Raw genomic sequence first — 24,842 nt, forward strand, 5'->3', positions numbered from 1 at the left:
TTCATTGAGTCGATCAATACTTTGGGTGGAAAAATAAGGAAATCTTACAAACAGAACAATATCAGTAATGTGTTTGTATTTGATGACTGTCGGGGGAAGTTTCTCTCTGGAGCCTACTGGGCTATTTATGTATGTATGTATGTATTTTAAAGCAGCAGGCTTCAGGAACATCCCAGTAAGCCCCAGGTCCTGGAAAGCGCAGCCTGCTACCTATTTTTGTTTTTTAGAGGTGCTCTGTTGCCCAGGCTGGAGTGCAGTGGTACAATCCTAGCTCATTGCAGCCTTGAACTCCTTGGTTCAAGGGATCCTCCTGCATCAGCCACCTGAGTAGCATGCCACCATGCCAAGCTATGGGCTATTTTACTACTAATAAAAATGTATAGCTGATATTAATGGCTGTTGTTGAACTATATGCTATATACCATGCTAAGCACTTTATGTTACCCCATTTGACACAACAGTCCTATGGGGTATGTATTGGTATTCCTTTTTTTTTTTTTTACAGATGAGAAAAGCGAGACATAAGAAGGTTTCATAAATTGAGGTAGCACAGTAAATGGCTTGACTGAGTTAGAATTGTACCCTCTGGGTACTGATTATGCACCAAGAAGACATTTTTTTGTGACTGCCACTTTGAAAATGTCATTTTTTTAGGCAGTGTATTTTAAATGCCTTCCTGTGGTAGGCACTGTGCTAATGATACTGAATAAAAGTTTATTTCCTCCCTCCCATTGTGGTGCTCACCTGCGAGATGGAGTAAGATACATGTAAGGTAACAAACATAATGCAATATGGTAAGTCCAAAAATGAAGTGTTAACTGTTAAAGTCTGAGGGGAGTATAGTAGAAGGAAAGAAGAAATAAGAGGGATTCACCGTTCAGCTAAGTGGTTGGGTTAGATAACTCTTAAGGTTCCTTCTGACTATTCTGATGAAAGGATATTTCTCTGTGTTTCAGAAAATGGTAGAGAAAGAGCTGGATGCTCTTTTGGAACAACAAACCACCATTGAAAATAAGATGGTCACTCTCCACCGAATGGGGTGAGTCTGTGCACCTCAGTAAGAGCTATTATAAACTCCAACAGGGTCCATTAGACAAATAATTATTTTTCTTCCTGTTATAAACTGCTAGATGATTTTGAAATGTAGATAAGCATTACTTCAAGGTAAAGTGAACACCTAAGGGTATACTTCAGGGGTTCCCAAAGAGTCCTTGGATCAGCAGTAGCAGTATCCAATGGAAACTTGATAGAAATGCAAATTCTGGGCCCCCACTCCAAATTTACTGAATCAGAAACTCTGGGGGTAGGGTCCAGGAATTTGTATTTTGACACATTAACTGCCATGGTATTTAACTCATGCTAGTTTTGAGCCTGGGGCCTTATGAAGAATATATAATTCACATGTCTACATTGGGAACCACATGGTACACAGGCAACTCATGCTGCCATGCTGTAGCGAACATGTTACATGATAGGTGGCCCCCTGGGCAAAACCCTGCAGTTGGTTTGTGAAAATCTTACTTGTTGATGTTCTTATTGTTATAATAAATATTGATATTTAATTGCATATAACTCACAGAAAACAATAAAAAATAACAAATTTTTCATTAAATTAGAAAGGATCATTTTGTTTTCAAAGTTTTTATTCTATTTTCGTAATAAAACACACTGTGGCCTCAAGGAAAAAAATTTTTTTCTAGTGTGGCAGTCACAGTTACCAGGGGATGCTGAAGCACTGCTCAAGTTTGAGAACCACTCTTTTTATAGATTGTCTGTATTTACTAGTCATAAAAATTTCTCTTTAATCTCATCATCCTCTCAGATTGTTGGTTAGCTCATTTTAAGTTCACTTAGCAATTGGGAGAATCTGTTCTCTAATATTAAATATAGGTCCGAGTTATAATAAAGCACTCTTGAGAAAAAGCTGTGTCTAGAGGGAACTGAGCTAAGAGTTGTGAGGAGGTACAAAAGAAGCAGAAGACATAGTCTCTATATGCAAAAAATGTTTCCATCTCTTACCCTCTGCCCCTGTGGATATGTATGTGCTGACACTGTTTTTCCAGTCCCAACCTGCAGTTAATCGAGGGAGATGCAAAGCAGCTAGCTGGAATGATCACCTTTACCTGCAACCTAGCTGAGAATGTGTCCAGCAAAGTCCGTCAGCTTGACCTGGCCAAGGTAATCCCACTGAGCTTTTGATGTTTGAGTTAGTAGAGGGCAGTAACGAAGCTACTAAATTAGAATCAGCTCTTATGAATACAGATATAAAAATCCTCAACAAAACACTAGCAAAGTGAGTCCATCAACATATAAAAAGAATTATATACCATGACCCGGTGGGATTTATTCTAGAAATGCAAGGTTGGTTTAACATCTGAAAATCAATTAATATAATATACCATATTGGTAGAATAAAAGGACAAAAACCACATGATCGCCTCATAGACTCAGAAAAGGCATTTGACAAAATGCAAAGCCCCTCATGATAAAAACACTCAACTGAGGCTGGACACAGTGGCTCACACCTGTAATCTCAGTGCTTTGGACGGCTGAGGCAGGAGAATCACTCGAGGCCAGGAGATCAAGACTTAGCCTGAGCAACATAGGAGACCCCATCTCTACAAAGATTTTTTTTTAAATTAGCCAGTCTTCATGGCATGCACCGCAGTCCCAACTACTTGGAAAACTGAGGCAGGAGGATTGATCACTTGAATTCAAGGCTACAGTGAGCTATGATTGGGCCACTGTACTCCAGCCGGGGTGATAGAATTAGACCCTGTCTGTTCTTGCTACATCTCTTTAACGTTGTACTAGAGGATATAGCCAGGGCAGTTAGGTAAGAAAATGAAGTAAAAGTCACTCTGGGCCTGGTGAGGTGGCTCACGCTTGTAATTATAACACTTTGAAGGCTGAGGCAGGAGGATCGCTTGAAGCTAGAAGTTTAAGACCTGCCTGAGGAACATAGTGAGACCCCCCGTCTCTACAAAAAATAGAAAAATTACCCAGATATGGTGGCATGCGGCTATAGTCCAGCTACTTGAGAGGCTAATGCAGGAGGATTGCTGGAGCCCAGGGGTTTGAGGTTGCTGTGAGCTATGATGATGAGCTATGATGATACCACTGCTCTCCAGCCCAGGTGACAGAGTGAGACCCTGTCTCAAAACAAACAAACAAAAAAAGTCATTCAGATTGGAAAAGAAGAAATCAGAAATATAATATGAACCAACTACATAATTTTCTACTAGCCATTTTTTAAAAGTAAAAAGAAATAGGTAAAAATAATTTTAATAATTTATTTTAAACCTTTTATACAAAATATTTCAACCTGTAATTGCTATAAAATGATATTAATGAGATATGTTACCTTCTTTATTTTTGTACTGAGTCTTTGAAATTTGGTGTTTATTTTACACATACACATCTTAATTTGGACTAGCCACATTTTAAGTCCTCAATAGCCATATGTCCGTGGCTACTGTGTTGAATAGTACATGGCCTGGGTTCTTGAACAAGTCATTCCTAGCCTCAGTTTGCCCCTGTGAGATAGCATAACTCTTCCTAATCTGTTTGCCCAGGCTCTGCAAAAATAGCTTCACCACAGAACACTATAGCCACATAGCCATCAACTCATATGGTAAAGATATTTATTTATTTATATTATTTTTGAGACAAAGTCTCCCTCTGTCGCCCTGGCTAGAGTGCAGTGGCATCGTCATAGCTCACCGCAATCTCAAACTCCTGGATTCCAGTGATCCTCCTGCCTCAGCCTCTGGAGTAGCTGGGACTATAGGCATGTACCACCACACTGGGCTAATTTTTTGTATGTTTAGTAGAGATGGGGTCTCAATTTTATTCAGCCTGGTCTCAAACTCCTGAGCTTAAGCAGTCCTCCTACCTCAGCCTTAAAGATTTTTTTAAACATGCTTGTTTGTTCTAAAAACAAAATATCTTCCACATATTTCATTTACTTCATTATTTGGTTTACAATGTCATATTCCCAAAATATCAGATACATTCTGATTCTATTATAAATTTAACAAAATAAGCCAAGTATTTACATAAATATGGATTATGTGTGTTCCTCCTTGATCAAAATGAATGGTTTGGCCACATTAATAAAATTGTATGATACCTGTCAGGAGTCTTTTTTTTTTTTTTGAGACAGTCTTACTCTGTTGCCTGGGCTAGAGTGCTGTGGTATCAGCCTAGTTCACAGCAACCTCACACTCCTGGGCTTAAGCAATCCTACTGCCTCACCCTCCTGAGTAGCTGGGACTACAGGCATGCGCCACCATGCCTGGCTAATTTTTTCTATTTTTGGTAGAGATGGGAGTCTCACTCTTACTCAGGCTGGTCTCAAACTCTTGAGCTCAAATGATCCTCCTGCCTCAGCCTCCCAGAGTGCTAGGATTATAGGCATGAGCCACTGCGCCAGGCAGAGGACGTTGTTTCTAAACACCAAGTCTTTTTGCAGAACCGCCTCTATCAGGCCATTCAGAGAGCTGATGACATCTTGGACCTGAAGTTCTGCATGGATGGAGTTCAGACTGCTTTGAGGAATGAAGACTATGAGCAGGCTGCAGCCCATATTCATCGCTACTTGTGCTTGGACAAGTCAGTCATTGAGCTCAGCCGACAGGGGAAAGAAGGTCAGCTTCCCAAACTGTTGATTTCTAGTTTAGTTAAAATCATCTATAATCTGAACCAGGCAAACTCAACCAGGAAAAAGGGATCAGTTGTTAGGAAGTTATCTTGTCTGGTAGTAGGCCCTATATAAGTCCTGTACTTATCCAAGAACAGGTGATACTACAGTAGTCCCTCCACCTTTATCAGGAGTTTCACTTTCTACGGTTTCAATTACTCTCAATCAACCAAGGTCCAAAAATATTAATAGCAAGTGGAAATTTCCAGAAATAAACATATTATAAGTTTTTTTTTTTTCGGCATATTATGAGGGTACAGATTTTAAGGTTTCAATAAATGCCCTTTCTCCCTCTCCCCCCACAAGTCTCAGTTTCCAGCATGACCATCCCCCAGATGGTGCACATCTCACATATAAGTTTTAAATTGCACACCATTCTAAGTGTTGTGATGAAATCTCATGCCATCCCACTCCATTCCTTCTCCATCATCATCATAACAAGGGTGAACGAAATACAATAAGATTTTAACAGGCTGGGCAAGGTGGCTTACACCTGTAATCCTAGCACTCTGGGAGGCTGAGATGGGAAGATTGCTTGAGCTCAGTAGTTCAAGACCAGCCTGAGCAAGGGCAAGACCTTTTCTCTACTAAAAAAAAAAAAATAGAAAAAGTAGCTGGACGTGGTAGCATGTGCCTGTAGTCTCTGCTACTCCAGAGGCTGAGGCAGGAGAATCAATCACTTGAACCCAGGAGTTTTAGGTTGCAGTGAGCTATGATGATGCCACTGCACTCTATCCAGAGCAACAGAGTAAGACTCTGTCTAAAAAAAAATTAAAAAAAGAAATTCTTAGTTCGGTATTTTGGACCTTCCATGATCTTGACTCACCCTGTCTTTCTAGCCTTATCTCATATTATTCACTCCTGCATCAATCCATGGTGCAAATATTTGTTGAGCTCCTCTATGTGCCAGGGCATATGCTACTTGTAATACTTTGCAAATACTCTTCTCATCTTTCTGCTTCTATTATTTTGCTTATTTCAATCACTTTGCCTGGAATGTATGTCCCTCTTGTGTAGATAAAAAAAAAAATCTGCCCATCTTTAAGAGATGGGATGTCACCTTCTCTAGGAAGCCTATTCTGCTTACTTCTATCAGAAATGTGACTTTTGGGCACCTTTCTTAGGACGCTTACCATGCACTGTATTTTATTATAGTTATTTGTGCACACACCTTATCTCTTTTACTTGATCATAACTTCTGTGATGGTAGGTGGGATCGTGGCTGATTCATCTTTTAATAATCCATATTGCTAGCACAGCATCTTTTTTTTTTAAAGGCTAGTAAAATGAAGCAGTGGGAGTGGAGAAGGAACAAAGAAATCAATTAGTTGTAAACACCACTGCCCTCGGACCAGCCACCAACACAGTATCTTGCACATAGTGCTTAATACACGTTTGCCCCAATGAATAGTTATGCAGCAAGTGGCATGCACCTGTCACAGTACCATTCTTTTTTTTTGAGACAGAGTCTCACTTTGCTGCCCAGGCTAGAGTGAGTGCCGTGGCGTCAGCCTGGCTCACAGCAACCTCAATCTCCGGGGCTCAGCGATCCTACTGCCTCAGCCTCCGGAGTAGCTGGGACTACAGGCATGCGCCACCATGCCCGGCTAATTTTTTGTATATATATTTTTAGTTGGTCAATTAATTTATTTCTATTTTTGGTAGAGACGGGGTCTCGCTCAGGCTGGTTTCGAACTCCAGACCTTGAACAATCCGCCCGCCTCGGCCTCCCAAAGTGCTAGGATTACAGGCGTGAGCCACCGCGCCCGGCCCACAGTACCATTCTTTACACTGTCATTTTCTCCACATTGAGCAGGGAGCATGATTGATGCCAACCTGAAATTGCTGCAGGAAGCTGAGCAGCGTCTCAAATCCATCGTAGCAGAGAAGTTTGCCATCGCCACCAAGGAAGGGGATCTACCCCAGGTGGAGCGCTTCTTCAAGATCTTCCCACTGCTGGGTTTGCATGAGGAGGGATTAAGCAAGTTCTCAGAATACCTTTGCAAGCAGGTACGGACCCCAATTGCTTCTCAGGATAATTGTATGGTCCCCTGCCTGCAGATTGGGGCACTGGATGGATGCAGTTTCTGTAGATACTTTCTCTCTTCTGGGTATGACTCCCCTTTCTGCTCTTGCTATAGTCTGGTGGGACAGGATGCTTGCATTCATCAACACACCTATTGCCAGCCTGCTGTGTACCAGGCATGGCCAAGATACCTGCAGATGTACATTGATTTCTAACAGACCAGGTGAAAGTATGGGAAAATTAAAATGCAAATTCTCCAACAAGGTGAATCACTCTTTTCAAGATCTCAGTCAGGACCTGGCTTCTTTTGAGAGCAATTGGAATTCTTGGTTAGTGGTTTTAAGACTTTGTAACCAGGCTTGAGTCTCAAAATAGGGTATACCAAGATGAAGGAGGTGAAGTCACTTAAGGTTAAATCCTGAAAAAGAAAGAGATTTTGGTTATAGCCTTAAGGCTTCCCCACTTCCACCCCTTAGATGCAGAGAAGTAAATCCAGCAGGCATGTGTACATAGAGTTGTGGGTTTTTAACTATATGCCGGTGCATCCTGACCTTCCCCCCCAAAAAAATTCTCTATAATAGAACACTGTTCTGCCATTTAAAAAAATTGAGATATATTTTACTCTCTAGCATATGTGGTTTGTTAAATTAAAAAGAAACAAGGTACAAAACAGTATGTTATCATTCCTGTTTACAATGAGGGGGATGGCAATAAAGATATTTGTATAAACATAGGATATTTTTGTAAGGGTTAACAATGGTCAACTCTGAAGAGGAGAATTAGGAGATCAAGAGACATAGGAAGAGCCACTTTTCACTGAACACTCTTTTGTTCCTTTTGAGCATTAAAGTGTGTGTTTTACTCCTTAAAAAGTTAATTAAAAATAAAATACAACTGTTCTATGGTACTTTTTTATCAGTACTCTGCCACCTGGGACCTAGAAATGACTACTACTTTTAATCCATTAAAAAGCCCCTTCCTTGGCCAGGTAGCTCATGCCTGTAATCCCAACACTGTAGGAGGCCAAGGCAGGAGGATTGCTTGAGCTCAGGAGTTTGAGACCAGCCTGAGCAAGAGCAAGACCACGTCTCTACTAAAAATAGAAAAAATTAGCCAGGCCTAGTGGCATGGGCCTATAGTCCCAGCTACTTGGGAGGCTGAGGCAGAAGGATTGCTCGAACCTAGGAGTTTGAGGTTGCTGTGAGCTAGGCTGACACCACGGCATTCTAGCCCCAAGGGTGACAGAGAGAGCCTCTATTTCCAAAAAACAAAAAATCCCAAAGTACACAGATTTTTTTTTTTTTGTCCTGCTTGACAAAGCATAATTAATAACAAGTTACACTTTGAGAAGAGTGTTGAAACTGAGGACTTCCCCCCTTGACAAATAGCAGTCCATATATATATATATATATATATATTTTTTTTTTTTTTTTTTAAAGCATTGTTTATCCCTCTGAGTGGAAGAAGGGCTACCACCATGCTCAAGTTTCCTTTCCTGCCTGAAGCTCAAACAGCCCAGAGCCCCCCAAGAGAGGTTCTCTGCGCTACCTGGGCTTCCAAGCATCAAGGGAAACATGGAATAAAGAAAGCCAATAGGAGGTCTTATTTGGTCTTTTTGTGTGTTTTGTTGTAGAGACAGGCTCTCGCTATGTTGCTTCTGGCCTCAAGCAGTTGTCCTGTCGCAGTTTCCCAACATGCTGGGATTATAGATGTGAGCCATGTGTCCATGTTGTTAGGCCTTTTTGGAAAACTAAGACATACCTGGCATGAGGCTAGCCTTTGGTCTGAGAAATATGTATGTATGTTCTACTTTTTTCAGGTGGCCAGTAAAGCTGAAGAGAATCTGCTCTTGGTGCTAGAGACAGACATGAGTGATCGAAGAGCTGCAGTCATCTTTGCAGATACACTCACTCTTCTGTTTGAAGGCAAGCCTGTTTCTCCACTCTAGGGAGACTGGAGACATTTCTAACTGACATCCTAGCCCTTCTTCTCTCCCCTCTAGCTTGGTGCCCTTAACTTAATCCTGTGGTTTACCATGTATTGATTTATTGGAGAATTAACTTTCAGATTCAGTATCTGATAAGCAAAGATTAGTTACAGTCTCTCTGGTATTTTGATCCTCCTTAAGACTCAAGACCCACAGTCTATAAGAATAAACTTAACTCTAAAATAAATTACTGGAAAGAGAGTGATGCTGATTTCCAGAGATGCTGCTACAGAAAATAATATCAATGTAACTTACCTAATGCTTTCTGGTATACCAAGCACTCTGCATACTTAAGAAGTGAGTTTTCTTAGCAACTCCTAGCACTGACTAGAATTATTTATGTTAATTTTGGGAAATGAAGCAGCCAAAAAGAATTGAGTTAAACCCTGGATTAGTCCTGGATGGGAGAAAGGAGTTTATTTTGTGGGAGGAATATTTGGAATCCAACCCTCTCACTTCCTTCCTTCTAGGGATTGCCCGCATCGTGGAAACCCACCAACCAATAGTGGAGACCTATTACGGGCCGGGCAAACTTTATACCCTGATCAAATATCTACAAGTCGAATGTGACAGACAAGTGGAAAAGGTGGTGGACAAGTTCATCAGGCAGAGGGAATACCACCAGCAGGTGAGCAGGGAAAGCTACAGACACTTTGGAAGCAGCTTTAGCCAGGGATGTTGAGTAGAATAAATTAGAGTGGAAAAAATGAAAAAAACTGCAGATAGCAGGCCGGGCGCAGTGGCTCACGCCTGTAATCCTAGCACTCTGGGAGGCCAAAGCAGGTGGATTGCTCAAGGTCAGAAGTTCAAAAGCAGCCTGAGCAAGAGCGAGACCCCGTCTCTACTATAAATAGAAACAAATTAATTGGCCAACTAAAAATATATAGAAAAAAATTAGCCGGGCATGGTGGCATGTGCCTGTAGTCCCAGCTACTCAGGAGGCTGAGGCAGAAGGATCGCTTGAGCACAGGAGTTTGAGGTTGCTGTGAGCGAGACTGATGCCATGGCACTCTAGCCCAGGCTAGAGACAGAGTGAGATTCTGTCTCAAAAAAAACAAACAAACAAAAAAAAAACCTGCAGACAGCAGAAAAATTAAATGCCAAGTACAGATTGGCCGGCATCTTGCCCGTCAACAGCTTACTGTGAACTTGAGGTGTTGTTGAGATGATGATGGCCTCTGTACAAGACTGAGAAGGAAATAAAAAGGGCTTCCTGAAATGAATAAGACAGAAACCATAGACTACTTCTCCATCACAGAATATGCAACAATGCCCTGTAGTGATACAATGAGAATTTTATTTCCTAAGGTCCTATTGAATGTCAAGTAATTTGTCTCAAATTTCCCCTTAGTTCCTGAAGTGCTAAAGATAATGTCTGCTTTTTCAGAACTTTATTTTTCCATTCTTTTGAGCAGAGAAAGTAAAAATAGGACATAGAAATAAGAGTAGCTGTTAAACACCAGCTGCATTTAAAAAAAAAAGAAAAAGAAAAAAAACAAGAAATAAAAGTAGCTAGCTTCATGCAGAGTGGCTTATGCCTGTAGTCCCAGCACTTTGGAAGCCCGAGGCTGGAGAATGGCTGTAGGCCAGAAGTTCGAGACCAGCCTGGACAACATAGTGAGACCCCATCTCTACAACAACAACAAAATTAGCTGGGTGTGGCGATGCACACCTATAGTCCCAGCTACTCAGGAGGCTGAGGCAGGAGAATCCCTTGAGCCAGGAGTTCAAGGTTACAGTGAGCTATGATCAGGCCACTGTATTCAGCCTGAACAACAGAGCAAGACCCTGTCTCTTTCAAAAAAAAAAAAAAAGAAGAAGGAAGGAAGGAATTGGGAGTGGCTTCTTATAATTTTATTTCTAGAATTCCAGACTTGGAGACTCAACAATAGTCCATTAAAACACCATTAGCATTACTTTTAAGTGTAGTAATAGAGTTGAGTATTATTGGCAAATCTTTGGCCCATCATCCTAAAAGCCTACCTCTAGCTTGAAGGAAAGATAAGATTGGTAGGCAAACTAAACCTAAATGTTCTTGTATGTGAAAAGTTTGAAGTGACCAGGAAGAGGCAGACAGATGGGGACTGGGGAAAAGTATTCTGATTTTTGTGGTATCTTGCAGTTCCGGCATGTCCAGAGCAACTTGATGAGAAATTCTACAACAGAAAAAATCGAACCAAGGTAATAAAGCCTTTTATTTTCTTTAGCCTATAGGAATTTTAATTGGTAATCATGTATAATTTAGACTACCCTGTTACAATGTGGTTTATGTTTTTTAAATATTTAATTTTTTTATTACTCTTATTTTTCTTTTTTTTGTTTGTTTTGTTTTGTTTCTTTGTGGGGTTTTTTTGGGTTTTTTTGTTGTTGTTGTTGTTTTGTTTTGTTTTTGTTTTTGTTTTTTTTTTGTTTTTGGTTTTTTTGAGACAGAGTCTCGCTCTGTTGCCCGGGCTAGAGTGCAGTGGCGTCAGCCTAGCTCATAGCAACCTTAAACTCCTGGGCTCAAGTGATTCTCCTGCCTTAGCCTCCCTAGTAGCTGGGACTACAGGCATGCGCCACCATACCTGGATAATTTTTTTTGTATATATATTTTTAGTTGTCCAGATAATTTCTTTCTATTTTTAGTAGAGACAGGGTCTCGCTCTTGCTCAGGCTGGTCTCGAATTCCTGAGCTCAAACAATCCGCCCGCCTCAGCTTCCCAGAGTGCTAGGATTATAGGCATGAGCCACCACGCCCAGCCTACTCTTATTTTTCAATGGAATATATCATATAAACAAAAGTATGTATAACATGGTTCATAAATAATGATAGATCATTATCAGTTCAGTCATGCATCAGTTAACAGGAATACATTCTGACAAATTGTTGTCAGGCAATTTTACCATTGTGTGAACATCATAGTGTATACTTATACAAACCTAGATAGTATAGCCTACTAAATACCTAGACTATGTGGTTAGCCTATTGCTCCTAGACTACAAACCTATACAGCATGTTACTATACTGAATACTGTAGGCAACTGTAACACAATAAGTATTTGTATATCTAAATATACCCAAACAAAGAAAAGATACAGTAAAAATATGATACAATAATCTTGTGGGACCACCTTCATGCATGTGGTCCATCCTTGACCAAAATGTCATTATGCAGTACATAACTATTTTTGAAGCCTCCAGAGTGACTCTCTTCTTCCCTTTCCCACAAAGGTAACTAACATCCTAAAATTTTAAACTTTTACTTTTTTATAGTAAAGATAATATATGCTTGTTAAAATATATCCAAACATCATAAAAGTGTATTTATACAATCAACAAAGTTTTACTGAGTATACATTATGTGCCAGATGCTGATCCTTGATACAGCAGCGAGCAAAGTGAGCAAAACAGACATAGTTCTTTCTTTGTGATATCTATGGTCTATAAAGGAGACAGATAATAAAATAGCTAACCCATATGCAGCATTTATGCCAGACACTGTTCTAAGCACTTAACAAATGTTAACCCATTTAATCCAAGGTTTCTTAACCTCTGCACTCATGGCATTTTGGCTGGATTATTCTTTGTTATGGGGGATTGTTCTAAGCACTGTAAGATGGTTAGCAGCATCCTTGGCCTCTGTCTACTAGATGCTGGTCATCCCCTGGGGAGGCACAATTACCCTCAGTTGAAAATCACTGATTTAATCCATAAACATTTCATAGATGAGGAAACTGAAGCCTAGAGAGTTTAAATGACTTACCCATGGTCATACAGCTAGAAAGTGATGGAGCAAGAAATTTCCATTTCCAAGCACTCTAGCTCTAGAGTTCATGCTGTTAACCATTATGATATACTAAGTGTACAGTGCAGGACTGCATGTTATAAGGGGATGTAACCTAATCTTGGGAAGTTAAAGAAAGAATTCCTGAGGAGGCCTGGCGCAGTGGTTCTTGCCTGTAATCCTAGCACTTTGGGAGGCCGAGGTGGGTGGATTGCTCGAGGTCAGGAGTTCAAAAGCAGCCTGAGCCAAGAGCGAGACCCCGTCTCTAATATAAATAGAAAGAAATTAATTGGCCAACTAATATATATACAAAAAAAAAAATTAACCGGGCATGGTGGCGCATGCCTGTAGTTCCAGCTACTCGGGAGGCTGAGGCAGCAGGATTGTTTGAGCCGAGGAGTTTGAAGTTGCTGTGAGCTAGGCTGATGCCATGCCACTCACTCTAGTCTGGGCAACAAAGCGAGACTCTGTCTCAAAAAAAAAAAAAGATTTCCTGAGGAAATGACCTTAAATCTGAGACCTTAAGAGCCAGTAGGACTAAGAAGTGAAGAGTGTTCTGGATAGACTGGGGAAAGCATGTGCAAAGGTCATACGTAGAAGGCAGGCAGGTGTAGCTGAAATGCATTGAGGCGGGGAGAGCCTGGCATGAGATGAATATGGACAGGTTATTAAGAGTCAGGCTGCTCAGTCTTGTATCCTGAGAACTATGGAAACAATGTGGTATGATTTATATTTTGAAAAGATCTTTTGAATGTCACTGTGCAAAGGAAGTTAATTTTTGTATGTAATATGATGTAGGGATCCAGCTTGATTCCACATTTTCATGTGGATATCAGTTGTTCCAGCACATTTGTTGAAAATACCATTCTTTTCTGTATTGAATTGTCTTAGCACTGTCATTGAAAATCAGTTGACCATCTGGACTCTCTATTCTATTCCATTAATCTATTTCTATCTTTATGTCAGTACCAATTAGTCTTGATTGCTATAGCTTTATGGGCAAGTTATGAAATCAGGAAATATGAGTCTTATAACTTTATTTTTCTTTTCAAGGTTATTTTGGCTATTCATCAGGATAGATGAATGGGTATGGGGACAGTTTAATGATGTTTCCTAAAATCCTGCCAGGGCTAAATTAGAGATTGGGGAAGTATGTTTTCCTTCACATGAGGCATAGATAATATTTTTTCAAACCACAAAAAAAAAAAAAAAAAAAAAAAATACACCTCTGCAACCTCTTATTTAGCTCTAGCAGAATTTTTTCTTTTTGTAGAGACAGGGTCTCCCCATGTTGCCTAGGCTGGTCTTGAACTCCTGGCCAAAAGTGATCCTCCCACCTTGACCTCCCAAAGTGCTGGGATTACAGGTGTGAACCACCATGCCCACCTTAGAATTTTTTTTAGAAACAGGGTCTTACTGTGTTGTCCAGGCTGGCATCAAACTCCTGGACTTCAGTGATCCTCCTGTCTCAGCCTCCTGAGTAGCTGGGACTATAGGTATACACTACTGCACCCAGTTAGCCCTGGCAGAATTTTAGGGATGAATGATTAATAGGTGAAACAGGTAAATGGAAAATGTGATTGACAGCTATCTCTGATTATAATCAGGTCAACAGAGCCAGGATGACCATCTGGCCGAGCTGACCCTTATGGGCCCAGTAGAGAAGGGGAGCTTGGGACTATGTTTGCCCTATAGCTCTTCTCTATCTGAGGGAACCCAATGTCCTATTCTTTGTGCTCCATGTGTCTCAGGGAATTGGACCCCATCCTGACTGAGGTCACCCTGATGAATGCCCGCAGTGAGCTGTACTTACGCTTCCTCAGGAAGAGGATCAGCTCTGATTTTGAGGTGGGGGACTCCATGGCTTCAGAAGAAGTAAAGCAAGGTAAAACATGTTTCCCATATTCTCTGGGAGGGCTCGAGTATATATAGTTGGCACTGTTTGTAATAGTTAAGCAACAATCTCTTACTGTTGGAGATCAACCTGGGCAACATAGTGAGACCCCATCTCTACAAAAAAAAGTTAAAATTAGCCGGTCATGATGGCATGTGCCTGTAGTCTCAGCTGCTCAGGAAGCTGAGGCAGGAGGATTGCTTAAGCCCAGGAACACAAGGCTGCAGTGAACTATGATCGTGTCACTGCACTCAGCCTGGGCAAGACCCTGTCTCTCCAAAAAATTTACAAATTTTTAAAAATAAGAAGAAAAAATAAGTAAGATATGTAGAAACATGAAAAAATACGTATATTTTTTTAAAGCAGAATACAAAATTATATCTGTACTTTGATTACAACCATATAAAATGTGTGCATATTTAGAACAAAGACTCGAAAAATACTTGAAAAAATGAAAAAATTGCTCTGTTTCCCTTGGGGAAAAAAGTGAGTATTCCTTTCTTGGCTGTCCCCTAGAGCACCAGAAGTGTTTGGACAAACTCCTCAATAACTGCCTGTTGAGCTGTACCATGCAGGAATTAATTGGCTTTTATATTACCATGGAGGAGTACTTCATGAGGGAATCTGTCAATAAGGTAGGACATAGAACATATCTCTTAGAAGTGGGTGTCCTGTCCAAGAAGACATGCTGAAGGACATGGCTGAGCATGTCCTGTGTATTTCTTGGTCCAGTTTTGAGAATACTCTTGCATGTATACTGAGTGGCACCACTGTGTATGGTTAGAGAGCATCTTTGGCATTATCATACTCTTCATATACCCAGTTGGGCCTCTTTCCCAATGATTACAAAAGAATAGCTCAGTTCCTCAGGGAGCCTACTTATTCCCTGTTGCATGGAGGTATGTGGGTGAGGAGCCTTAGGGAAGTAGGGCCTCAGCTGATGTCTTACATCTCAGGTAATAGATGTCCCCAAGGCAAAGGCCCTAAGTATTTAATGTCCTAATCTAGTGATCAACAGGGAAGTGAGCTATTTTGGTAAGGAGGATCCACACCAAGCTGTGACGAGAATAAGCCATGTCGGGGGAAACATGGACAAGGTATAGAAAAGGGAGCAGTGCCAGGGCTAGTGTCACTAGAACCATCTAGAACAGGACATGCAGAACTGGAACCCTCACTGTGTGTTTTGCCTTTTGGGTAGGCTGTGGCTCTGGACACCTGTGAGAAGGGCCAGTTGACCTCGAGCATGGTGGATGACGTCTTCTACATTGTTAAGAAGTGCATCGGGCGGGCTCTGTCCAGCTCCAGCATCGACTGTCTCTGCGCCATGATCAACCTCGCCACCACAGAGCTGGAGTCTGACTTCAGGTACAGTTGACTCCCTTTCTCCTTTCTAGGCAGAAAGGTCCTAGTTGTGGTTGATACCTGAGGCCTATTTGTTTCTCCCCCCACCACCACCTTTTTTCCTTATGATTCTAGTTTAATTCTACATAAGCTCCTGTCTCTAGCATAGTATCCTTGGCTCCAGGCAGCTGTTGATCAGCCAGATATCTTATGGGCCAAATTTCTGTTCCCTGAACTGGACTGAAGAGGCCCTCAGTTGTAGGAAAAAGAACAGGCAGTTCAAATGAAAGCAGTCATTATAGTAATACCACTCATAGTTATCATTGCTACAGCCAGACATTATGCTGATCTTGTACTCTTTTCTAGTCCTAATAACAACCCTTGAGGTAGGAATTATTAGCTCTGTTTTATAAATGAGGAAACTGGGTTTAGAGAGATTCCATTCCTCATCAGAGATCACACAGCTCCTGAGTGGTGGACTATAGCATGCAGAGCTGACGATGCAAAACCTATTCTCTCAATTCCTATACAGTACTGCCTTTCACTCAGCCATACTGCCTCTGCTTCATTTGTTGGAGCGCAGTGGTGATAACTGAAAGCCTCATAAGAAATAAAGAATTGGCCAGTCTCCTCTGTATGTCCTTGTCACATCAGTGGCCTTGAGGAGTGTTGGTCACTCTCATACCCTGGCTGGTAGGGTCTGCGACAGTGGTCTTGAGGATTGGTTATTCTCCCCAACTTGTGGTGCCGGATTAGGGTAATGGGCACACTGGTCCTGCTGTCCTGGAGGCCACGTTGAGTGCTGTCACTCCCCATATGCCATTCTGCCCTCCAGGGATGTTTTGTGCAACAAGCTGCGGATGGGCTTCCCGGCCACAACCTTACAGGACATCCAGCGCGGGGTGACAAGTGCCGTGAACATCATGCATAGCAGCCTCCAGCAGGGCAAATTTGACACAAAAGGCATCGAGAGCACTGACGAGGCCAAGCTGTCCTTCCTGGTAGGTAACCCACAGATGAGGAGCTGGGTCAGTTTATCTTGAGAGGTTGAACTGTGATCTCTAAACCACAGTATAATCAGCATTGAACTGGCCGGGCGCTGTGGCTCACGCCTGTAATCCTAGCTCTTGGGAGGCCGAGGCGGGCGGATTGCTCAAGGTCAGGAGTTCAAAACCAGCCTGAGCAAGAGCGAGACCCCGTCTCTACTATAAACAGAAAGAAATTAATTGGCCAACTGATATATATATTAAAAAAAAATTAGCCAGGCATAGTGGCGCATGCCTGTAGTCCCAGCTACTCGGGAGGCTGAGGCAGCAGGATTACTTGAGCCCAGGAGTTTGAGGTTGCTGTGAGCTAGGCTGACGCCACGGCACTCACTCTAGCCTGGACAACAAAGTGAGACTCTGTCTCAAAAAAAAAAAAAAAATCAGCATTGAACTGCAAACATTTCCCCCAGTGTTGATTTAGAAGGAAAATTCCTCCTTTAAGGAAATTTCCTTCTAGAAGGTTCTTAAACTGCCTCTTTCTCAGGGACCTATTCTGAGTAGCCTCAGCCAGGATATGCACTATTCCCTGCCAGAAGGTTGGGCTTCTCAGCTCTCACCAGATGTCTGTTCCCAAGAGTTCCACCCAGCTGTTCAGGGGCTCCACTGAGTGTCCATCTTGGACACTCCGTTCTTCGACTCAGCCACAGAACCAGCTGTAACTAACATCTGTGCCAGGCCTCCAAACTGCTTGTCTGAGGAAAGGCCCACAGCACTGGTGGATGCCAATCCTTTAGGCCTACTAGGACTGCTTTTCTAGTGCACATCTTAGGCTTTCAGCTTCCTCTGGCAAGGTGACCTTATTAAAGCACTCAGCTACCCAGAATGACAGATGTGATGTGAGTCTTAGAAGTTGTGTGACAGCTGAGCAAGGAGAAGCATGGAAGGATGAAAGGATTCGTACAAGGCAACAGGCAGCTTGTGATAAGCCAAAGAGAACACACGAGTCCTAAGCTCATGCTTCCGTGGCACACGCTGTCTTGGCACACACAGGAACAGCGCTGTCAGAAGTCCATTCTGCTCCATCCCTCACATTGGCAAGTTCAGAACCTGAACGAAACATCCAGTATCAGAACTGTCAATCAATAGTCTATACATGGGGTTGAATGCAAAAATGTGTACCTGCATTTTTCTGGAAGCAGAGTCCTTAGTTTTTACCAGATTCTTAAAAGGTTCTATGACGCCAAAAAAGTTAAGAGCTGTTTCTTTCAGAGACAGAAACGTAAATTTGCTAATATCTAACTTGCTCCTGTGCAGGCGAACCCACAGTACCTAGTCATCAGGCTGATCCAACATGAAGACTATTAAGACAGCCCCACTTTCTTCCTGTCATTGAAAATATTGTCTCTGGGCATGGGTTCTGTCAATCTGGGATGTCATGGCTGTTGCCAAAAAAGAGGATCAGTTCCAAAAAACTATTGCCTCTGAAATATGGTAGCTTTGGAGAACTTTGCCAAAAGGTCCAATAACCAGCATCGTATGGTTTATTTATTTTCTTTCCATTCTATTTCATTTTATTACAGAACTTATTTTCATTCTTTCATTTCTGTGCTCAGAAACATTCATTGGCTCCTTGCTACCTACCACATCAAAGCTAGATGTCTGCCTGTTTAGGCCAACTAAATCTGTCCCATCCCACCTCTCCAGTCCCATTTTCCACCACCTGACCACACACATCCAAAGGCTGGCCAGCATGTGTTCACTCTTTCACTGCTGTGAGGACCTCCCATCCGCACAGTTTCACTGTTTGAGGGCCCAGAAGATAAGGCCAAATACAAAGGTGATGCTAAATGCTTGATGACAGGTTTCCAGTTTTCCTGATGCCAAGTACTTAAAATGTCATCACGCCACTGCAGGGCCTATTTTTTATGTCACCTTGTTTCATTTGGCTGTCAAGATAAATTTTCCAATGGTACTGACATATCATTCACCATGGGCAGGGGATAAGCCCAGTGAATCCATGCTTACAATGTCTGTCAATACAGGGGAAACTTTGAAATCAATACCCTTTGACCCCAAATACATTTTCCGCTTCTGACAGTTATTCTTGGTGTCCTTAAATGCCTTGGAAACATTTATGCTGTGGCTTTCACCCTTAAGCTGTCATGACAGTGCATTTATTTCTCTGGAAACTTGTGATGTTAGCAGGCTTGTGTTGTGGTGTATTAAAGAAAGCCCTGTAGCTTATCCATCTGCAGCCAGGGTGGCCTAAGCAGCACCGTCAGCAGTGTGGGTTTCAGTCTTGGCTACAGGACACTAATAAAGGAAGCACTCTGGGGAAGGCAAGAGGGACTGCCTAATCTCAGTCCCTGAGGTTCTGGGATTCTCCTTTTATCCTGAAACTCCTGACTCATATCTTGAAGATTGGCTCCCCCTACTTCACCCCTGCCTTCCTGGTCACGCCACCAGCACACCAGTTCAGAGGTGGTAGGAGCCTCTTAAACACTAATTCCTCCCACACAGAGCCTCTAAATGAGTATTCCCAAGCCACAGCTGTGCTCATGTGGCATTCACCTGCTTTTAAAAATCTTCAGTGCCACCCCATTGTCCACAGGGACAAAGGTGTAACTGTTCAGCACAGCACCTTAGTCCCAGTCAGACTCCACCCATCTCTGCCCCTCTGTGTCCTGTACATATTTGTGAACTGACTCTGCTATTTCCCAAATGCCTTTTGGGGGGTTTCTGCCATTCTACATTTGCTTATATTATCTCCTTTCCAGAATATGTCCATTCACTCTCTCACTCAACAGATATTTATTGAGAAATGTCTATGTACCAGGCACTGTTCTGGGTTCTAAAGCTTCACTGCACAACATGGTAGCCACTACCTATAGGTGGCCATTGAAATTTATGTTTAAATTAAAAATCCAATTTCTGAGTTGTACTGGCCTCATTTCATGTGCTCAGTAGCCACACATGGCTAGGGGCTACCATACTGCACAGTGCAGACTTAGAATGTTTCCATTTCAGGAAAGTTGGACAGTGCTGTATTAGAGATACAGAGGTGAAGAAGACAGGCTGCATCCCTGCCTTCAAGGGCTGTCTTTCTAGTGGAGAAGGTAGACAAGCAAGAAACCATATCATGTTGGGAAATCTTAAGTGCCATTAAGAAATATCAACTAGGAGGGCCAGTTGCAGCAGCTCACACCTGCAATCCTAGCATTCTGGGAGGCCAAGGTGGGAGGATTGCTTAAGGTCAGGAGTTCGAGACCAACCCAAGCAAAAGTGAGATCCTGGTTCTACTAAAAATAGAAAAATTAGTCCCAGCCACTCAGGAGGCTGAGGCAGGAGGATCTTTTGAGTCCAGGAATTTTGAGACAGTTTTGTGTTTTTTTGAGACAGAATCTCACTCTGTTGCTTGGGCTAGAGTGCTGTAGCATCAGTCTAGCTCACATGAGCCCAGGTGTTTGAGGTTGCTGCAAGCTAGGTCGATGCCATGGCACTCTAGCACAGACAACAGAGCAAGACTCTGTCTAAAAAAAAAAAAAAATTAGAATTGTATTCTAGCCTTTTTTTTTTTTAAGAAAGAGATAGGGTCCAGTTATGTTGGTCAGGTAGGTTTCAAACTCCTGGGCTCAAGTGATCCTCCTGCCTCAGCCTTCTCAGTAGGCTGTGGACCACTGTGCCCAGCTTATTCTAGCCTTTTAAGTTCAGCTCAGCCACCAACTCTGTCATGGAACCTTCTTTGAATGCCTCAGACCAAGACAGTTTTTTCTTTCTTCTAACTGGCCAGAACGGTAGCGCCTTAATTATCACTTTTATCACATGCTACTTTTTACAATTAGTATTCTACACCTAGTCTATAAGGCAGTTATGAAAGAAGGAGCCCTTGGCCCCAGAGTGGGGAGACCTGAATTCTAAACCTGGCTCCACCTTTGTGGCCTTGTCACTCTGAGTTTCTGTCCCTTACTCTGCTTTATTTTTCTCTGTAGCATTTATCACTACCTGACATTATATAATACATACATTTGTTTACTATCTGACTTCCTTTTTCAGATATCATCTCTATGAGGGGATGGACTTTGTTTTGTTAACTGCTTTCTCCCCATTGCCTAGAACTGTCTGGCACACAGCAGGCACTCAGCAAATATTTGCCAAGTCAGTTGTTGGCTGACTTTAGCAACTTCATGTTCTGAAAAGTCTCATTTCCTCCCATGAACTGGGTTTGCTAATACTTGTTTTGTGGGGGTATTTGACAGGGTCATTGAGAGAAAGGATGAGAAAATGCCTCATAGGTGGCAGGCTTTCTGGAAGCTTTTTTTTTTTTTTTTTAATTTTATTTATTCTTAGTTTTCTCTTTTTCACTGAAACATTCCAAGATTTTAGACAATGGAAGCTTTTCTTTCATGTCAGACTTTGTATCACTGACCTGGGCTTGCCAACTTGGAGCCTCAGAATTTATCCCAGAAATGTGCCTGAGTCATTTCTGGTCTGTAGGTACCAGAGCCAAGAGACCTGAAACCTGTGCTTTCTACCTCTGATGTCACTATGGCGTAGCTCCCTGGCATTAGGCACAGAAGAAAAAGCAAGCCTGGCTCACCATTCTGCCCAGTCCGAGATCTGAGCCTCCTGCCTGATGACAGTGCTGTGGCTTTTCCTTAGCCTGAGTCTAAAGTCCAGCCAGTCCTTCTCTGAGCCTCAGAGAGTGCAGCTGCCAGCCAGTCTGGTGTCAGAGTAGGTAGCACGCACCAGTCAGCCAGAAATCATGTTCTTCCTTCCTCCTTCATCCCCCAGGTAACTCTGAACAATGTGGAAGTCTGCAGTGAAAACATCTCCACTCTGAAGAAGACACTGGAGGTACGGGAGAAATTGCCTATCAGCTTTCAGCAACTGTAGCCTCCCCATCTGGAGAGAAAGCCCTGTTCGCTCATCCTGGTGGAGACAGGGGCGTCCCTGACATTGAGCCACACTTGAGGGGATTCACTGGTGATTGACATGGTAGCAAGGCATGCCTGGGCCAGCGGGAAGAGATCAAGAATTGGAAGATCAGAATCCAAATTAGCTCTTCCAGCACATACTGGGCATGTGACCTTGGATAAGTCTCAACTCTCTGAGCTTCAGTTCTTTCATCTGTGAAATGAGATACAGATAGATCCCTATCCTGCCTTGCTGTGGGCTTGCAGGGTGGCCTAATGAAAAAACAGAGTTGAAAGCACCTTATAAAAATGACAAAGCCCTCTATAAATGAAAGAGATTAAGATAAGGTTCACCAAGCCCTGTGCAAAGCTGCTTGCTATTATTTTTGGGATGAAGACAGCAGAGTATAGTGAAAATTGCTTGAGCTTTGAAGTCAGATACCCCTGAGTTCAGATCTCCACTTGACCAGTGAACGTGTGGCCTTAGGCAAATTCTGTCACCTCCCTGAGCCTCAGTCTCCTCATTAGTAAAGCAGCATTGTTGTGAGCTCAGTATGATAAGCACCTGGTATGCCAGCTGCATCCAGTGGTACTTACTAATTATATTAACAGTTACAAATAACAGCATGGAGCCATCAATTTTAAGTGTTAGAAAATGAGGAGCCCAATTCTTCCCTACTCCCCAACTCAGCCTCTGGGAAGGGAGTGAGGTCAGGGTCCTGTCTCCACAGGGGGCATCTGGACAGAGGAGGAGAGGAGGATGCTTTGCAGCAGAGGCAAGGGCTTGAGGCACCAGCTGGGGTGAGGTGTGGCCTTGGGTCGGGCAGGCCGAGGAGGAGGCTGGGAGCAGGCACCCCGGGGAGAGAAGACCTGGGGAGTAGCTAACGGGGTTTACTGAGGGAGGCTCAGGGAGAACAGTCAGGTGAGAGTTTATAGTAGTGCTGTGAATTGGACTAGGTTAGGCATTTACCCCAAAAAGTCCTTAACATGAAAAATAAGGTGATACAATGTACTGATAACATAGTTCCTATCACATCACATGTGTTAAACTAGGTGTCTGTCCTCATTGTTTATAAGTCATGGCACTTTAGATTATATTCCTGACTTCCTCCTTAACATCAGTCTCTTGGATTTTGTAAGTAAAATTTTGGGAAATGTTAGAAATTCAGAACTAGGCCCATAGAATTAGCCAAGTGAAAGAAAAGAGGGACAGCAAAGAGCTAAATAAACAATTCCCATAGTCCGGGCATGGTGGCTCATGACTGTAATACTAGCACTCTGGGAGGCCAAGGTGGGCGGATTGCTCGAGGTCAGGAGTTCGAAACCAGCCTGAGCAAGAGCGAGACCCCCGTCTCTACTATAAATAGAAATTAATTGGCCAACTAATACATATATACAAAAAATTAGCCGGGCATGGTGGTGCATGCCTGTAGTCCCAGCTACTTGGGAGCCTGAGGCAGGAGGATCGCTTGAGCCCAGGAGTTTGAGGTTGCTGTGAGCTAGGCTGACACCACGGCACTCACTCACTCTAGCCTGGCAACAAAGTGAGACTCTGTCTCAAAAAAAAAAAACCACAATTCTCATAAATCCTACCCCCACCCCTTAGACTGCATTGCACAGATGTTCTTTCTCAGCCCCTTCAGCAACCCTTGGGACAGGCGGGTCAGGTGGCATGATGTCCACCTTACAGGAGCTGCTGGCTTCTGCCTGCCAGTCCCTGGGCAGCTTTCCACACTGCGCCCCGCCATGGCCAAACAGCACAGACTTTCTGTGGAGGCTACAAGAATATGGGCAGCTCCTGCACCCTAAAGCATGAGCTTCAAGAAGCCCCCCTGTGAAGTTCTCTCTACCCAGGCCCTAGTATAGTGAGGCACTCTGGAGCCAGAATTCCCAGACTAGAATCCCAGCTCCCTGACTTACTGCTGTGGCTTCAGGTAAGTTATTGATTTCTCTGTGCCTCAGTTTCCTCATCTGTACAATGGAGATAATAATTTGACCTACTTCACAAGCAGATACTTTTTTTTTAAGTTTAGCGTTATTTACAACATTTGTAGGGTTTTGTTTTGTTTTGTTTTTTTAAGAGCAAGTACTTTAGTTAATAAAAGTCAAATGCTTAAAACAGAGCCTGGCACACAGTAAGCACTTCATCCTTAGCTATGATCATGACAATCTCCCTTTAGCAGCCAGAACGAAATATTTAAGAAACAGAAAGAAACTGTAACAATAGTAGCTAATGTCTCCTTAGTGTCTACCTTGTGCCAGGCACCAGGTAAGCACTTTGTGAATCATCTTACACGACTTTCACGATACCATGGGAGCAGGAATTGGTTTTCTCATTTTATAAGACAGGTAGATTGAAGCTCTGACACTTTAAATCATCCGCTCAAGGTCATTCAACTAATACATGACTGAGCTAGGACTTGAATATAGGAATATCTACTCTAAGGGTATGAAACATTTCAGGTATTATGTTTCTTTTTCAGTTCCCCTGATGCTGGTACCCCCATGTTCCCAAGGGGGAAGTGGGAACTCAGTAGATAGTCACCAGGATCGAATCCAGGTTTTCTGAAGCCCACCCAGGGCTCTTGCCAAGGACAGGCCATAGCTATTCCGAGGAAGCTGGATGAGGCGAGATGGCTGGCTGCATCCTGGCCTCCTCTCTGGCTCTCCCCAGGCATGCTCGGTAGCCTTAACATGGTGTTCTCCCCTAGTGTGACTGCACCAAGCTCTTCAGCCAGGGCATTGGAGGGGAGCAGGCCCAGGCCAAGTTTGACAGCTGCCTTTCTGACCTGGTTGCTGTGTCCAACAAATTCCGAGACCTCTTGCAGGTAAGCCCCAGGTTCAACTGCTGACTGAATCCTGTGCCATTGTGTTACTCTGGGAAGATTAACTGGCTTGTCCTGGGCTCCACTGTGTACAGGAAACAGGGAGGAGGAGGGAGGGAGGGAGTAGCACACGAGCCCCTGAGGTTGTACACGTCCCTTGAGACTAAAGGCCCTGTTGGTTTTTCAGCAGTGAAGTTGTCACATTGACAAGCCAACATCTGGTCCTCTAGAATCTCCACTTGGCCCCCACAATGACAAGAGCCCTCAGAAAACTGCTCAGAGGAAATGGAACCACACGGTTGCTCTGCCTGCTGCTTGGCCTTAATCACAGGTGCTGCCTAGCACCGGGCACTCTCAAATTTCTTCTTTTGAAAGTTTACCAGAACCTCAGGGTCTCCTCTCTC

At 42.9% G+C, this 24,842-nt stretch overlaps 1 protein-coding gene across 1 annotated transcript in view; it reads left to right on the forward strand.

Annotated features, from left to right (window-relative positions):
• The window catches only part of COG4 (component of oligomeric golgi complex 4), a 28,601-nt gene that overhangs the window by 980 nt on the left and 2,779 nt on the right, over positions 1–24,842 (forward strand). Inside the window, exons 2-14 of the mRNA XM_012772450.3 lie at positions 957–1,039; positions 2,064–2,178; positions 4,475–4,649; positions 6,519–6,712; positions 8,548–8,653; positions 9,186–9,343; positions 10,838–10,896; positions 14,231–14,364; positions 14,890–15,008; positions 15,572–15,738; positions 16,550–16,715; positions 21,492–21,554; positions 24,325–24,441. Coding sequence (XP_012627904.2) covers positions 957–1,039; positions 2,064–2,178; positions 4,475–4,649; positions 6,519–6,712; positions 8,548–8,653; positions 9,186–9,343; positions 10,838–10,896; positions 14,231–14,364; positions 14,890–15,008; positions 15,572–15,738; positions 16,550–16,715; positions 21,492–21,554; positions 24,325–24,441 — 1,656 coding nt within the window. The remainder of the gene's footprint in view (positions 1–956; positions 1,040–2,063; positions 2,179–4,474; positions 4,650–6,518; positions 6,713–8,547; positions 8,654–9,185; positions 9,344–10,837; positions 10,897–14,230; positions 14,365–14,889; positions 15,009–15,571; positions 15,739–16,549; positions 16,716–21,491; positions 21,555–24,324; positions 24,442–24,842) is intronic.

Source organism: Microcebus murinus, chromosome 20 (genome assembly GCF_040939455.1).
Source record: "Microcebus murinus isolate Inina chromosome 20, M.murinus_Inina_mat1.0, whole genome shotgun sequence".
NCBI classification, from domain to species: domain Eukaryota; kingdom Metazoa; phylum Chordata; class Mammalia; order Primates; family Cheirogaleidae; genus Microcebus; species Microcebus murinus.